Consider the following 14,339-nt stretch of genomic DNA (forward strand, 5'->3'; position numbering starts at 1 on the left):
ATAGAATGGTTTGGGTTGGAAGAGACTTCAAAGATCATCCAGTTCCAACCCCCCTGGTAGGGACACCTTCCTCTAGACCAGGCTGCTCAAGGCCTCATCCAGCCTGGCCTTGAACACCTCCAGGGAGGGGGCACACCCGCGAGCTCCCTGGGCAGCCTGTTGCAGTGTCTCACCACCCTCAATTAACAACTAGCTCACGTTTAGCAACAAGTCACTGAACCCTAACCCAAAAGCAGCAGCCTCTTAATGCCCACCTGTGTGACTCCTCTGGTGGATAGCCAAGAAGTGATTATACTTAAACACCTTGCCACAGTCTTTACAGCGAGCCTCAGCCCCTGGACGTTTTCTTTTCCCCTCGCTTCTCTTCGCCAGCCCTTTCTCCTCCTCCTCACCCAGAAGTTTGTAATCTTTCAGTTTGATTGATCTCCTTATTCTGCGTTTGCTGTACCGGCTCTGAGTGCTCTGTATTCCCTCAGACTTGGGATCATAATTCTCATCTTTCTCAGCTGGCAGCTCGACAGCAGCTTCTGAGCCACCAGCAGGTTCATCTTCTTCCGTGTCTTTCCTCGCCGGAGCCTGCTCGCTGGCAGCTGTTTCTTCCGCTGCCCCATCTTTCCTCATGAAGTTCTGCTTGTTTTGCACAGAGTTGTTCTCTCTCAGCTGCACATCCTCAGCAGCATTTGCTGCTGATTTTTCTTCTTGGACGCTCCTGATCTTCCTGGGTCGCCCTCGTTTTCTCTTTGGCAGCTCCTCATGTTTCTTGTCGCCGGCGGTGGCGGCCGGAGCCGGTACCGGGGTACTCGGGCTGCGGCCAGCCTGATAGTCAGTGCAGGCCCACACCAGGTCAGTCACCTTCAGCAGCTGTGCAGTGGCCAGGATTTGATCTGTGCTTTTTTCACTGGCACAGAGGCAGCCAGTGTAGATAAACTCCAGCAGTGCCCCAAAGGTGTCTGCAACCATCCCCTCCAGCATGTAAATCGATTGCCCTATTTCACCATCGTCTAGGAACATCATGGAGAAGTACTCGCTGCTGGCAGCAAGCAAAGCTTTGTGGGCTCTGAACTGCACATTCTCCACAATTAGAGTAATGTCACACAGAAAATCCTTCTTCCTTTGCTCTTCAAAATTAGCTAGAATGGTGTCTTTGTGAGCTTTGGAGTGGATCACCACCAGTTTCTCGGAAGCATCAGGAGGGGTTTCTGCCATTTTGGCCGCGGATAGGAAAGGAGCTGCCTACAAGAACAGAAGAGCTTTAATGAAGAAGCATTTCAGAAGCCTGCATCATAAAATAATCAGCATCATTTGCTTTGTAACAACAGATTTCAACACTTTTGGAAGCAAGGCTGAGTGAGGCCCCTGAGATTTCTAAAACCAAAACGCTGACACAGATTTTCTTCAGAGTGTTTTTCAACCCTACGAGCAGCAGGTGGTTTTGATCACGTAAAGGACTTTGGCATCCAACCGCTAGCGGCCACCATTGGCATTCTGACTTCAAACTCCAAGGCAGCACGCTTACCTAACCGCCCCTAGTGACTCTAAGGCTCTGTGTCAGAGGACGGCACGCAGGCTGCCAGCAGCGTGGTCAGACACGCTCCAGTCCATCTGCTGGTGAGCTCTGGAAGGGCTCAGGAGTTTTTGAGGGGCTGTCCCCGAGTAAGAGAGCACGACCTCGGGCAGAGTAACAGAGCACCGGCACGGACAGTGACAGCGACAGCAAGGCCGGCGGGCAAGGGGTGGCCGGCGGCGCACGCCGCACTACTTGGGGCAGAAGCCGAGGAACCCACAGCAGGAAGGGGAGACGAAGGGCCTGACGCCGCCTCACCCGTCCCAGCGCCCCATTTAAGCCCCGAGCTCCGCAGCTCGCTCCCGCAGGTTCTGGCCGTGCCCCGGAAAGGCCGCTCACTCCTTCAGCGGGGAGAAGCGGTGCCGGGGCACACAGCGGAGCACGGGGCTCAACTCCGCGGCACCGGGGCGGAGCGGGAGCTGCTCCGTGCTCCTCCATCCCGGCTGCGGCTCTCCGCGGGACGCTGGCGGCGGCTGGGCCGTTGCGGGGGGGGACACACGACACACAGACACGGGACACCCGGCGGCGCCGGCACTCACCGCTCCGCCACCGGCGCCTGGCGCAAACGCCGCCGCACTTCCGGCGCGGGCGGGCGCGTGTTGCGTCCTGACGTCACGACGCACCCGGCCCCTGCCGCTGCTGCGGCGCTCCACATGGCCTTGTGTAGCCGGAAAGGGGGCGAAAGGTCTCCGGGATCGAGTCCCGTCGTCAGTCCAGCAGCACCATGCCCACTGAACCGTGCCCCTAAGGGCCATGTTTACACGTGACTCCACCACTCCCTGGGCAGCCTGTTCCCATGCCTGCAGTAAGGAAATTGTGCCCAGCAGCCAACCCAAACCGCCCCTGGTGCAACTCAAGGCCATTTCCTCCCAACCTATTGCTAGCTCCTTCGGAAAAGAGACCGACCCCCCCCCCCACCACAACAATTAATGTTAAACAAGGTATGATTTCAGATGAGATTTTAATGTTCAGATTCCATGGCTAAGGGGGCCTGATGTTCCCCAGCCCTGCTCCAGCTGTCCAGGCAGCTGCTGGCAATAGTGCCTGCATTAATCAGAACAGAGGGAGGAGTGGGGGGTGAAGTCATAGCCACCACTACACCAAGCTGGGGCCAGTCTCTTTCAGGGCAAAGAAAGTCTGGAGCCTGCTGTCAAGCCCCAGGGGCCTGCACGAGGGCTCGAGGTAGGGGCCAGTCATGGCTGCCTTCAGGTAGGGGATGAGCTGGCAGTGCTCTGTGAACTGTGCCAGCTGCCGCTGGTAGATCTGCCGCACCGGCTCCGAGCTCCTGGGGTTGTGTGCTGCAAGAGGGGAAGCCATGGTTTAGTGTCCTGCCTAACCTGGTGGAATCATATTACAGACATTTTAAAAGGCATTGAGTCTACACTGGCTGATTTTATCCCTGGTACAGGTGAAATTGCCATGGGCTGTGCCTGGTGATGCCAAGCCAACACATTCAGTTTGGTGTTTCAGAAGTCCCTAATGCTGACTGCACTCTGAAAGATCACGGCTCTTGTAAACAAAACCAACAAACACAGGCTCAGCTGCCATCAACCTCCCATTCCTCAGGGGAGGATTTGTAGCACTCCAGGCAATGACAGACTTGGATAAGGTGGCACAGACCCTGAAATGGCACCATGCAGGGATAGGCCAGGCATGGTGTGGCCGGTGTGAGGTCCCTGGGTGCCCTTGGCATGGTTGGTTTATGGTCCAAATGCTTTGCCCATTAAAAAATAAGAAAATCAAGAGCTGACAGTTCAGAGAAGTAAGGAAATGCCAAAGCCAAGAACTTGACAATGAAGTTAGCATTGTTTCTTTTCTCTCTTCTCTGCCCTAAGCCATAGCTTGGTGTGCATTAGTATCGGGTGCCAATCCCCAGGGTATTCCTGGTTATTTTAATTGTTACCCTGAGGCAAAGGGGAAGGAGTGAATTAAGACAGCAAATCATACCCATTTTTTATCCTGTGCATGGTACTTTATAGCTTATTATAAAAACTGGACAGCATGAAGAACTATGAGACACTTCAGTCCACTAGCTTTAAATTGTAGACAACTGCACTTAACAGCTCCTGAGTGATTTCTCAAGCTGCATGTAGAGCTCTTACAGCAGTCAGGTTTGAAGGGCATTAAATCACCCTAGTGATGCATGGCTTCATGCCTTTTTTTTCCAGGAGTAAATCTCTCTGCATTTATGATTGATTGCCTGTACCTGCTCTTCTCAGATACTGATAGCAACCTAGTGCTGTTGCAGGGAAAGCTGCAAGAGCAACTAAACCACTGTTGTCCCCTATTTGAATGTGACATTAGAGACTGACATTAGTTGAGGATGAGAAAAACTTTACTTCAGATAGAAATAGGATGTAGAAAGTTTCCAAGGAACCATAACATGAAGCACTTTGACCAGGTTTTTGATCAAGGACAGTGTGACTACTCTGAAGAGACACCCAACAATAAACAATGCTGTGTTTGCAGCATACTGGAATGCTGTATCTTAAAGTTGGAAGCAGTTCTAACCAGTATTAGAAGAAGGTAACTTGTTTTCCCAGATTCCAGTGGTCACACTGTTTGCTACTGCATGAAGAGAAGAGATCTGTGCACTTGCATAACCTTTCCAGTGCTAATAATGATTTAATGATGCAATAGATGAGCAAAGCATTGCTGGTGTGGACATGGTAATGTTAGCAAAGCTATGCTAACAACAGACTGAGAACAGCCTTTGTGGGTGAAATGAAGTCCAGGATAAAAGCAGTTTTGCTGGGTTAAGAGCTGTACACCTCCACAGGGGCTTATCATGTGCCTGTGCTGTTCAGTGGTCTTCCTATGCTAGCAAGAAAAGCAGTGTTAGCCCAGAAGGATCTGGAAACTGCATGAGGAAACACAGGCTGTGAAGAACTTAAAATAAAGATTGCCATTATCAAAAAGAGTAAGTACAAACTAAAATCAGAAAAGGCAAGGGGAAGTTCAGCCACTGAACAAGTTGGCTTGGAAGAGGCCAGACTAGTGAGTTGAAGAAGTGGCAGCCTTGCTCCAGAGATCTCCAGCAGTACTGGAAAACCAGACCAAAGCTGCTGCAAAGCTGCAAAGTAGGATGTAGAAATCCTGCAGCTCAGCGCTATTTAGGCTGATGGCAAACTATGGAACTGCAACTGCTGTCTTGGGAAAAAGACAAACCAAACCAGACCCAACAACTACCAACCAACCAACAATTCTAAAAACATAACAAGTATGAGCACAAGAGACAAAGCCTGAGCAACCTTCCTCAGTGAAGGAGCAGTCCTAACCTCTGCTAGCTCCATGAGATGTTTTACTTCATCTTTATTTTGTGGGCTGAGTGCAAACCCCCTAATTTTGACTTGGAGCTGTGTGTTACAGAGCAGTAAGGTGGCCAATTGGACTGTTGATTAAAGAAAATGCATTTAGAAGTTAATCAACATTATTGATACCCTGAAGCACATGAAGAATCAGGTCCTCCCAGGTCATTTCACAAGTAAGCAGACTGATAAATAACATTGCATTGCCCTGTGCTAACAACCCCTGAAAAATCTAATCAGATCTGCATCTATTCTTTCCTACAGTGTAAAGTGGTCTGTGAGTACTGAGCCCAAGCGAAAAAAACCCCAAGCTTTTGGGGAAAATGGCAGGTCTTCTAAGTGTCCCTGAAGTCTCATGATTTGTGAGAGGCCACTTACTTAACCTATTAATCTTATTCTCCTCCCTGTTCCTTACATATTGCCCAGAAACTTGGCAGCATGTTCTCCAATCAGCATGTAATGCTATTTTCCCAAGTTGGGCACAAGAAAGCCACACAAGTAGGTTATCAGTGTTGTATCAGATGAATTCCTGCATTTATATAGTTCACTATTCTTGTGAATTAATTAATACACTACCTTTTAAATGGCAGGCAACAAACAGCAGAGCAGTGGCTTTTACACTCAGGAATGGAAACTTTGGCTTCAAGCAGCCTACTTCACTCAGAGCTTTTATTAGAGAAGTTGCTACTCCCTAAAGAAAGAAAACAGTTTTAGAAGATCATCACAGAACTCTTCTAAAGCTATTTGTATTCCAAACTTCATCCTGTTGTCTTGCACATCTAACAATACAGCATGATAGCCAAGCTGGGGAATTGCAGGAGACAACAAATGGTATAAAATAGGTGGAGGAGGGACCATGAATCATTTTTTTATGTCATATCCATGTCTCAAAATACAGCCATCTATCCTTACATGACTCCAGTTAGGCTTGTGTCTATCCTGGTGTTAAAAAGCCAAGCAAAATGTAATCTTACAGGATATGATCAACAAAAGAGCCAGAGAATCCATCATATAATACTGCAGTTTACTATTCCCCTCTGATGGCCTCCATCTGTGCTTCCCCCATCAAAGCCATACACACCCATTATGCTAAAGCTCTCCTCTCAACCATAAGTAAACAACTTTCAATTGAATATAATCCCCTTAATAAACATAAGGCTTCCAGGGCATTAAAAAAAGAAATAAGCTGGCTGAGACAAACAATACACTGCAAGATCAGGCTTTAAAATGGAAAAGCAAACACTGGCCTGCTCAAGGTATCCAAGCAGAGGGAGTGCAGTGAGGAGTATGGGCTCCTTTCTTGGAGGCAGTTTATGTGGGAGCTTCAGATTGCAGTACTTCTCTGGTAACCTACCCAGATAAAAGGGAAGCACTTCAGAGATGTATAAACCTTGACATGAGTGAAGATGAAAAGGCAGTTAGTATGTTCACCTCATGAATTTCAGCAGTTTTCCTTCACTTTCAAAAACATACACCTTCCCTTGATACTTTGCTGCATACTCACTCGTGCCAGGCACCAAAGCTTCATACCTGAAGAAACAGAGTGAGGAAGGCTATTAATTCACAAGAAATGTAAAACATCATTCATGAGGTGTACATTCATGAGCTACTGGCAGCCTTCTGGGTATTTAGCAAGTGTAAGAACTACAAAAAAGCTGCAATTAGATCATCCATGTTTCTGTCACTTGACTGACAGATAAAAGGCTCAAAATCCAAGAGTCTCTGCCTAAGAACATCTGCTTCTTAAGGGGCTTTTACTAAAGGGCTTCCTTAGAGCTCCTCAAGTTAAAATGTCAATTGTGGCTGTTCAGGAGATTAAGAAGGGGCAGGATAGAATTGACTCTGGCCAGCCTGATCTAGTGTGGGGTGTGCCTGCCCATGGCAGGGGGGTTGGAACTAGATGATCCTTGTGGTCCCTTCCAACCCTGACTGATTCTATGACACTATGACTGTGGTTCCACCTTGATGAGAAATTCCAGCACACAGTGGGACTTCAGGGGTCTCTTCTAGAGATCATAACAGCTGGGTTTGCATCTGCTAAGGTTCTGTGAGATTTATTTGAACTTCTGAAGGCTTATGATAGAAAACCCAACCTATCTCTGAGCTGTCTTCATCACAAAAGACAGTCAGCTAGCACCTTGTGGAACCTGTAGCCATGTGAGTTTCAAATGGTGATGTCACACTGATTTCCAAAGCTGCAGCCACAATGGAGAGAACTGTAATTGCTTTTACTAGCATTCTGGATTATGGACAGGAAAAAGTACTTTGGAAAGATTTCCTCATCAAGATGTTAATGTAAGACAGCCAGGCTGTAATTCATAGTATGAGAACTGCAGTGGTGTACCTCAGTTTTCCATCTAGGTAAGTGACTGGACAGTACCCCTGCATTTCAGCACTGATTGGGAATAAGGCCTTCACTTCTGCTGCAGTCAGTTTCTGTGGTAGCATATCTGGGAGTGGGAGAGGGTGAGGTGCCAGTGGTGGCACATAAACCTCTGGTTGGCTCAAGAATTTCTGTAGAACAAGAAATGAAATGGTTTTATAGTGTAAGAAGCCCTGTTAAGTCAAAAGTCCAGAGGACTGGCTCACACAGTTTAGATACTTGTTTCTTCTACAATGCCTCTCTTAGTGTGCTGGAGTAAGTAATTTCTTTTCCAACCCACTCTCAGCTAAGTCATCACTGTCCACCCACCATCCATCACCATCTATTGCTATCATTAGCCACTCTTTACCCCCAGACTCCCCAAAACAGATGGAGGAAGGAGGAAACAGTTGTTTTAAAGTGAATGTTTGATCTATGCCAATTTGTATGGACTCTCTGCTGCATTTTGTCTGCCTAGACATCTGACAGCAGACATGTGCAGAGCAGAAGCTTGAAGACTAACGACACCAAGTCTTGCTTCTGTGTGGCATCAAAGAATCTAAGCACCCCTGTCCCCTCTTCCTGCAATCCCCTGCTTGACACTTACATCCAGCTCTTCCTGAGAAGCCATTTTGTAATAGTGCCCTCGAAACTCTGCAGCAAACTGCAGTGAGAGTGCAGAGCAATCAACCAGTTCCCCCTTTTCTGCCAGGCTGACAGGACAGTACTGCCCAAACTCCCCCAGCCGGAGCTGCAGCTCCTCAGGAGTGATACATAAATCAGCAATGCCAGCTGCTTTGCCTGTTAATGAAAGCAATTCATGTTTCAGTAATGAAAGACAGGGGACCATAAAACATTTCTAATACAGCTCAGAAGATATTATAATTCACTGTGAAAAATGATAGGAAATAATGAGAATCCAAATGCCAGTTTTTATAGGGCTGCTATTAAACTGAACCTCTCAAATGGCAACCTCTTTTACCAACTGCAATCAAATGTTTCTAGCACTTCAGAAACAGAATGGTTATTAATGATGTGGGATGCTCTGCATGCTTAATGTATTAGTGTGTTTACCCTGGGAGAGTTTTATGTATGATTTATTGCTTTACTCCATTGTGCTGCTAAGGGACATTTTGGCTGTTATTCTAGCTCTTTACATTGGGGGAAAAGAGCACAAGGTGTGGTGAAAGCCTCCCCTTTGTTCAGCCATGCCTTGCAAATGCTAAGGTTTGTCTGGATGCAACCTGTTGAAAGTCTGGATTGCAATGTCACATGAAGCCCAGGCATTTCAAAGGTTGTGCTTTCCAAGCTGATGCACAAAAGAGGCTAACTGCATTTAAGCTTATGGATGCCATTTTTAAGAAGGGTGCAGCCACAGAGCTGTAGAAGTTAAAACCAGAGTGTGGATAGACGATAAGGAAGTCTGTCTGACTGTCAGAGGAACTCTGGCTAAACTTTACAGGCATGTTTAAAATGCCTGTTTACTCCTGACCAGTGCTGACACACAAGAATTCAAGTGGGAACTGTGCCAGTTTAGACTCAAGTGGTTTTCCTTCCACAGCACAGCAATTAACTCAGATGGCACATTTAACCTTAATTCTGAACTGATAATTAACATTTCCCCTCTCTTTCCCTCTTCCTCCACTGATACTGAAGTGAAGCTGCAAGTCACAGTCCCCCTTGTACATTCGGGACACCCTTTGTGATTTATCAGCCAGTGTTGGGGAATCTGCCATGGACCACGAGACCTGTGGCAGTTTTAGGCTATGTCTTTAAAAGTTAGCTGCACCACGAGAGCTCTGACCTCCCTCAGCTGTGTTCTGGTACCCTCTTCTTTGGAGGATGGTCTCAGGCTGCCCTGTAGTTGGTTTTGCTCTTGCTCTCTTCAAGATGGCATCAAAGAATTTGAGGATATGTATGTGCCCAAGAATTAGCTTCACCCAAAGCAAGTTGAAGGTGAACTGCACTCACTACATGCAGCTTCCTAAAGTAACAGATATTATTCCAAGAAGCTTTGCTTTTCTCTTACCTTCTTTTATTCTTTCCAGGTATCTCTGAATTTCTTTAACAACCATTTCAACCTCTTGCAGTACTTTGTTCCAGATCCACCATTTGCTCTGTGAGGCATCAATCACACACCAGTTCTGATGTTCCTTCTCATAGTAAGTCCTAATTGCATCAATGTGCTGCTTGTAGCAGGAATTTTTAACAGCCAGAATCTCTAAGCTGTCGTGTTTAGAGTAAGGTGGTCTGTAGACAATGACAACACTGAAGATGAGATCATTTCACTGAATTTCAGGTGTAAATGCTAGAGTTCATTTTAAGCCCTTGCCACCAAATTTTGCTTCTTTGCCATTGCAGAACATATTACAGCAACACAAGTTCCTTACTGTGAGTATTCCCAGTTACACATGAAAAGCAGCACACTGCTGATCAGTTAGGTTCAGAAACAAAGAACAAAACTCTTGCTGTTTCTGCCCCAAATGCAACTCAGTTACCCTGTAAAGGATTTGCAATGTGTCAGCACATCTTAACTGACACAAACAAGCAATGCACCATTAAGTTGTACCCTAGACAAAATGCTGTGAGACTTAGAATAGAATAAACCAGGTTGGAAGAGACCTTTGAGATCATCGTGTCCAACCCATCAACCCATTCAACCCACCTAAACAACTAACCCATGGCACCAAGCACCCCATCAAGCCTCCTCCTGAACACCTCCAGTGATGGTGACTCCACCACCTCCCTGGGCAGCACATTCCAATGGGCAATCACTCTCTTAGTGAAGAACTTCTTCCTAACATCCAACCTAAACCTCCCCTGTTGCAGCCTGAGACTGTGTCCTCTTGTTCTGGTGCTGAGTGCCTGGGAGAAGAGACCAACCTCTGCCTGTCTACAACCTCCCTTCAGGTAGTTGTAGAGAGCAAGAAGGTCACCCCTGAGTCTCTTCTCCAGGCTAAGCAGCCCCAGCTCCCTCAGTCTCTCCTCCCAGGGCTGTGTTCCAAACCCCTCACCAACTTCGTTGCCCTTCTCTGGACACATTCCAGCAAGTCAACCTCCTTCCTAATCTGAGGGGCCCAGAACTGGACACAGGACTCAAGGTGTGGCCTAACCAGTGCAGTGTACAGGGGCAGAATGACCTCCCTGCTCCTGCTGGCCACACTGTTCTTGATGCAGACCAGGATGCCATTGGCCCTCCTGGCTGCCTGGGCACACTGCAGGCTCATGTTCAGCCTACCATCAACCAGCACCCCCAGGTCCCTCTCTGCCTGGCTGCTCTCAGCCACTCTGACCCCAGCCTGTGACTTCTGAAATGGAAGTCAAATGTTCACTGAAAAACAGGCTTCAGTTGTAATTATGCTGTTGTCTGGAATCAAGAAGCAGGGTGATGATATTTTCCAAGCTATATCACTGGATGTATTTTGAATACTGTCACATGTACATGCACATAAATGAAAAGAATCCATCTGATGCAAGGCCAGAAGAGAGATTGTGGCTAGAACACAGAATCATTTCTGGTCTGCTTCCTAATGTAAATGATGAGAAGAAAACAAAGAAACAACCAACAAAACCAAAGCCCTGTTTAAATAGGATTAATTTCTCTGCAAGTTGTGTCATTCCCAATGAGCTGATCTTGTAGATTTGACTTGCATTTAGCCATGTGAAATGTCATTAGCTTGGTATTCAGCATGAAAAGTTTAAAGTAAAGATTTTCAGAAATGCAGCACTAATTTAATATTTCTTTGTAATGCAAAGTGTCTTCAGGCTGTCAGCAAACACTGCACTGATTACTTGATAAAAAGAAAGAGACCAAATGAAAGAGAGATGCAGTGACACTCTGAGCTATCTGGAACTTCTTAGAAACATTTCCTTTTAATGAGAACCAGGTTCTTATACAATTTAATTTTAAGGTGAATGTTCTGTTCTGTGTAATTCTCTGTCCATTTGCAAACCACTTACTGCTTTTCCTCCAAAACAACCAACAGCTCTTTGGACAGAATCTTTATCTCCTTAGAAAAACAAAGGAGGGAGGGAGCTGATTTTAAAGGTTTAGAGAGTAACTGAGGAATTGTATGTTACCCCAATATACATTTGCCCCATCTCTTAAGAAGAACTCAAAGCAGCTCATTAGATGAAGTATCACTTTCCCTTCTGATGATAATAATTGAGAAGTATTACACTTCAGCAGCAGACTGTATTAGTAAGATTTCTCATCTATGCTTTCATTGAAAGCAAACATGAGGCCAAGAGGGCCAATGGCATCCTGGCCTGCATTAGGAATAGTGTGGCCAGCAGGAGCAGGGAAGTCATTGTGCCCCTGTACTCTGCTTTGGTTAGCCCACACCTTCAGTACTGTGTCCAGTTCTGGGCCCCTCAGTTTAGGAAGGAGGTTGACTTGCTGGAACGTGTCCAGAGAAGGGTAACAAGGCTGGGGAGAGGCCTTGAGCACAGCCCTGTGAGGAGAGGCTGAGGGAGCTGGGGTTGTTTAGCCTGGAGAAGAGGAGGCTCAGGGGTGACCTCACTGCCCTCTACAACTACCTGAAAGGTGGTTGTAGTCAGGAAGGGGTTGGTCTCTTCTCCCAGGCAACCAGCACCAGAACAAGAGGACACAGTCTCAAGCTGTGCCAGGGGAGGTTTAGACTCGAGGTGAGGAGAAAGTTCTTCACCGAGCGAGTCGTTGGTCATTGGAATGTGCTGCCCAGGGAGGTGGTGGAGTCACCGTCCCTGGAGGTGTTCAAGAGGGGATTGGATGTGGCACTTGGTGCCATGGTCTAGTCATGGGGTCTGTGTTGATAGGTTGGACTCGATGATCCTGGAGGTCATTTCCAACCTTAGTTATACTGTGATCTAAATACTGTGATCTAAAACCAATTGAAGTGAGCAGCAGTGCAGAGCACTGCAAAGCTGTGACCTCACTCACACTATTGGGGGTCTGACCAGAATGTGCCTCAAGTTTCTTATGTCTCTGTTTCTGGTTTATGGGAACCAAAGCATTAGGATGTAGAGGGATTGGTACCCCTGCCTTTTCTTATGTGGAGTTTGGAGATGGCTGGGTTATGCACCAGCTTTGATACAGCCTCTGATATGGCACTGAGGTGAGGGTAAAAGGACTGCTGTCAGGGAGCATCACTACCTGTCTGTGCTTTCCCCATCCAGCAGTGCTCTTCTGAACACTTCTTTTGCATCCATTTCTAATTCAAAGATTTTCACTGGAATTATCCTAGCTGATTCCAAGAGGTTCACTTGTCTTCTTGTTACAGGATAGCCATCAATGACAACTCTGCATGCAAACAGAAACAGGAAGGCAGTTTTCTTATGAAGTCAGTTTCTAATGAACCATGCAGACTGTGTACATCCCTGGTACTTTCTCAACAGGGACAAAAGTCTGTGCCCATGCTATGAAGTTATCCCTGCCCTGACTCAGACACAGTCTTCACTTCTAAGAATGCATAAATTAAAAATAATCAGGTAGATAGAATAAAAAATAGAAGAGAAGTAAGGAAATACACAAAGGGCAAAAAAAGTAGGAATAGAGAATAGATAGGAGCAAGAGGATGGATGTCACCTATGAAAATGGACTTAAATTCAGACACACCAGTCACTGAGAGACAGCTTTAATAAATATGGCAAATCTCCACATGGATTTGGAATCGTTTTCAAAGTCAAAAGTAAAGTTATTTACAGATGCTTTTAATCATCCAGAAGAAATGCTTTTCATGTATTCATAGACTCATGGAATGGTTTGGGTTGGAAGGGACCTTGAAGATCATCCAGTTCCAACCTCCTGGCCATGGGCAGGGACACCTCCCACCAGCCCAGACTGCTCAAGGCCTCATCCAACCTGGCCTTGAACACCTCCAGGCAGGGGGCATTCATGACCTCCCTGGGCAACCTGTTCCAGTGTCTCACTACCTTCAATGTAAAGAATTTCTTCCTAATAATCTAGTATTTCTGTACTTTATAACCCACTGGTGTGTTTTAGTGGCACTCTTTCAGGTTGGGAAGATGGGAGTTACAGCCAAGGAAGGGACTGGCCTGTCTTGAAACAAATCCCCTTAAAAACATACCACTCTTACCCAGTGGTAGCACACACGTGGTTCATCAGTGCCACATCTAGAGCCTGGATGGCCAGTTCATCAGGCACAGTCTGTCCTCTGTGAAGGTGCCATTTTAAGCCAAGTGCCAGCTGGCTCTCTGGCTGGCTGGCTAACACCAGCCGGACGGCGTCGCCCACGCTCAGGCGCAGCAGCCCATACACGCTGGCAAATTTCTTGGCAACTGCAAAACATTTGGATTTCAGCACACAGCTTGTATGTAAGTAACACCACAACCTGTCCTTACTCTTACAAGCCAGCTGCTCAGCTCATCCCCTGGGTCATTTCCCATGAGTAATCTTGGTTAGCCCCAGAGGGCTCAGAGCTTGGCAGATGTGCAGAGCGTTCCCAGGGAGCTCACAGCTCAGTTCAGCACAAAGCTCAGCAGCAATAGTCAATATAATTACAAAATACCTTAGAAAACATGCTTCCATTGTGCCTCTTTGACACAACAGCCTAGAGTCTGATCACTCCCAGGAAATGGGAAGTAGGGTTTCAATTGCCTCCTTAATAGGAGCTCATCTGAACCCATTTCTTCTAATTAATCTATTGTGTAAACTGAAATATTCTTCTCCCCCAGTAAAAGGTTGAGAGAGTCACAGAGGGAGAAGGAAAGGGCAGAAAGATGGAAATCCTGAGGTTTCTTTTAATCTAGAAGTTTGGAAACAGACTGGGGAAACGTGGAGTTTTGGGTTCCAGTCCTTATCCTAGGCATATTTCTGTGGCTTACATTAGATCATATTGACTGAAATAAGAAACAACTGGAAAATGTTCAGAAAGCATGCAAGAGGTACAAAGAGTGTACATCTGGATTTTCTGAGTGCCAGACCAGCTTAGTGGCTTCTTAAAGAGCTGGGATACAATTCAGATGGACAATGCATGGCTGTAAAATGAGACACTGAGGAACAGAAGTAAAGGATTCTGTGTCCAGCAGGAAAAGCAAGGAGCCCAACCACCTTAGAATAGAATTAACCAGGTTGGAAAAGACCTTTGAGATCATTGAGTCCAAC

At 46.6% G+C, this 14,339-nt stretch overlaps 1 protein-coding gene across 14 annotated transcripts in view; it reads right to left on the reverse strand.

Moving 5' to 3' along the window:
* Positions 1-14,339, reverse strand: part of LOC137452253 (zinc finger and BTB domain-containing protein 24-like) — a 59,122-nt gene that overhangs the window by 6,894 nt on the left and 37,889 nt on the right. For 7 of the 14 annotated variants that reach the window (XM_068160502.1, XM_068160503.1, XM_068160508.1 and 4 more), the window contains 9 exons: positions 13,312-13,513; positions 12,369-12,515; positions 9,264-9,484; positions 7,842-8,035; positions 7,217-7,386; positions 6,304-6,402; positions 6,120-6,222; positions 5,449-5,563; positions 2,522-2,862 (listed from right to left, as the gene is read on the reverse strand). In XM_068160502.1, the coding sequence (XP_068016603.1) occupies positions 2,660-2,862; positions 5,449-5,563; positions 6,120-6,222; positions 6,304-6,402; positions 7,217-7,386; positions 7,842-8,035; positions 9,264-9,484; positions 12,369-12,515; positions 13,312-13,513 (1,454 nt within the window). In that variant the 3' untranslated portion in view covers positions 2,522-2,659. Of the gene's footprint in view, positions 1-254; positions 1,234-1,822; positions 2,022-2,103; positions 2,174-2,521; positions 2,863-4,062; positions 4,380-5,448; positions 5,564-6,119; positions 6,223-6,303; positions 6,403-7,216; positions 7,387-7,841; positions 8,036-9,263; positions 9,485-12,368; positions 12,516-13,311; positions 13,514-14,339 lie in introns of those variants that run through there. The other 7 variants (XM_068160505.1, XM_068160507.1, XM_068160509.1 and 4 more) reach the window with 7 other exon arrangements.

Source organism: Melanerpes formicivorus, unplaced genomic scaffold (assembly GCF_026170545.1).
Source record: "Melanerpes formicivorus ecotype bairdi unplaced genomic scaffold, bMelFor1.0.p_v2 SCAF_50, whole genome shotgun sequence".
NCBI lineage: Eukaryota > Metazoa > Chordata > Aves > Piciformes > Picidae > Melanerpes > Melanerpes formicivorus.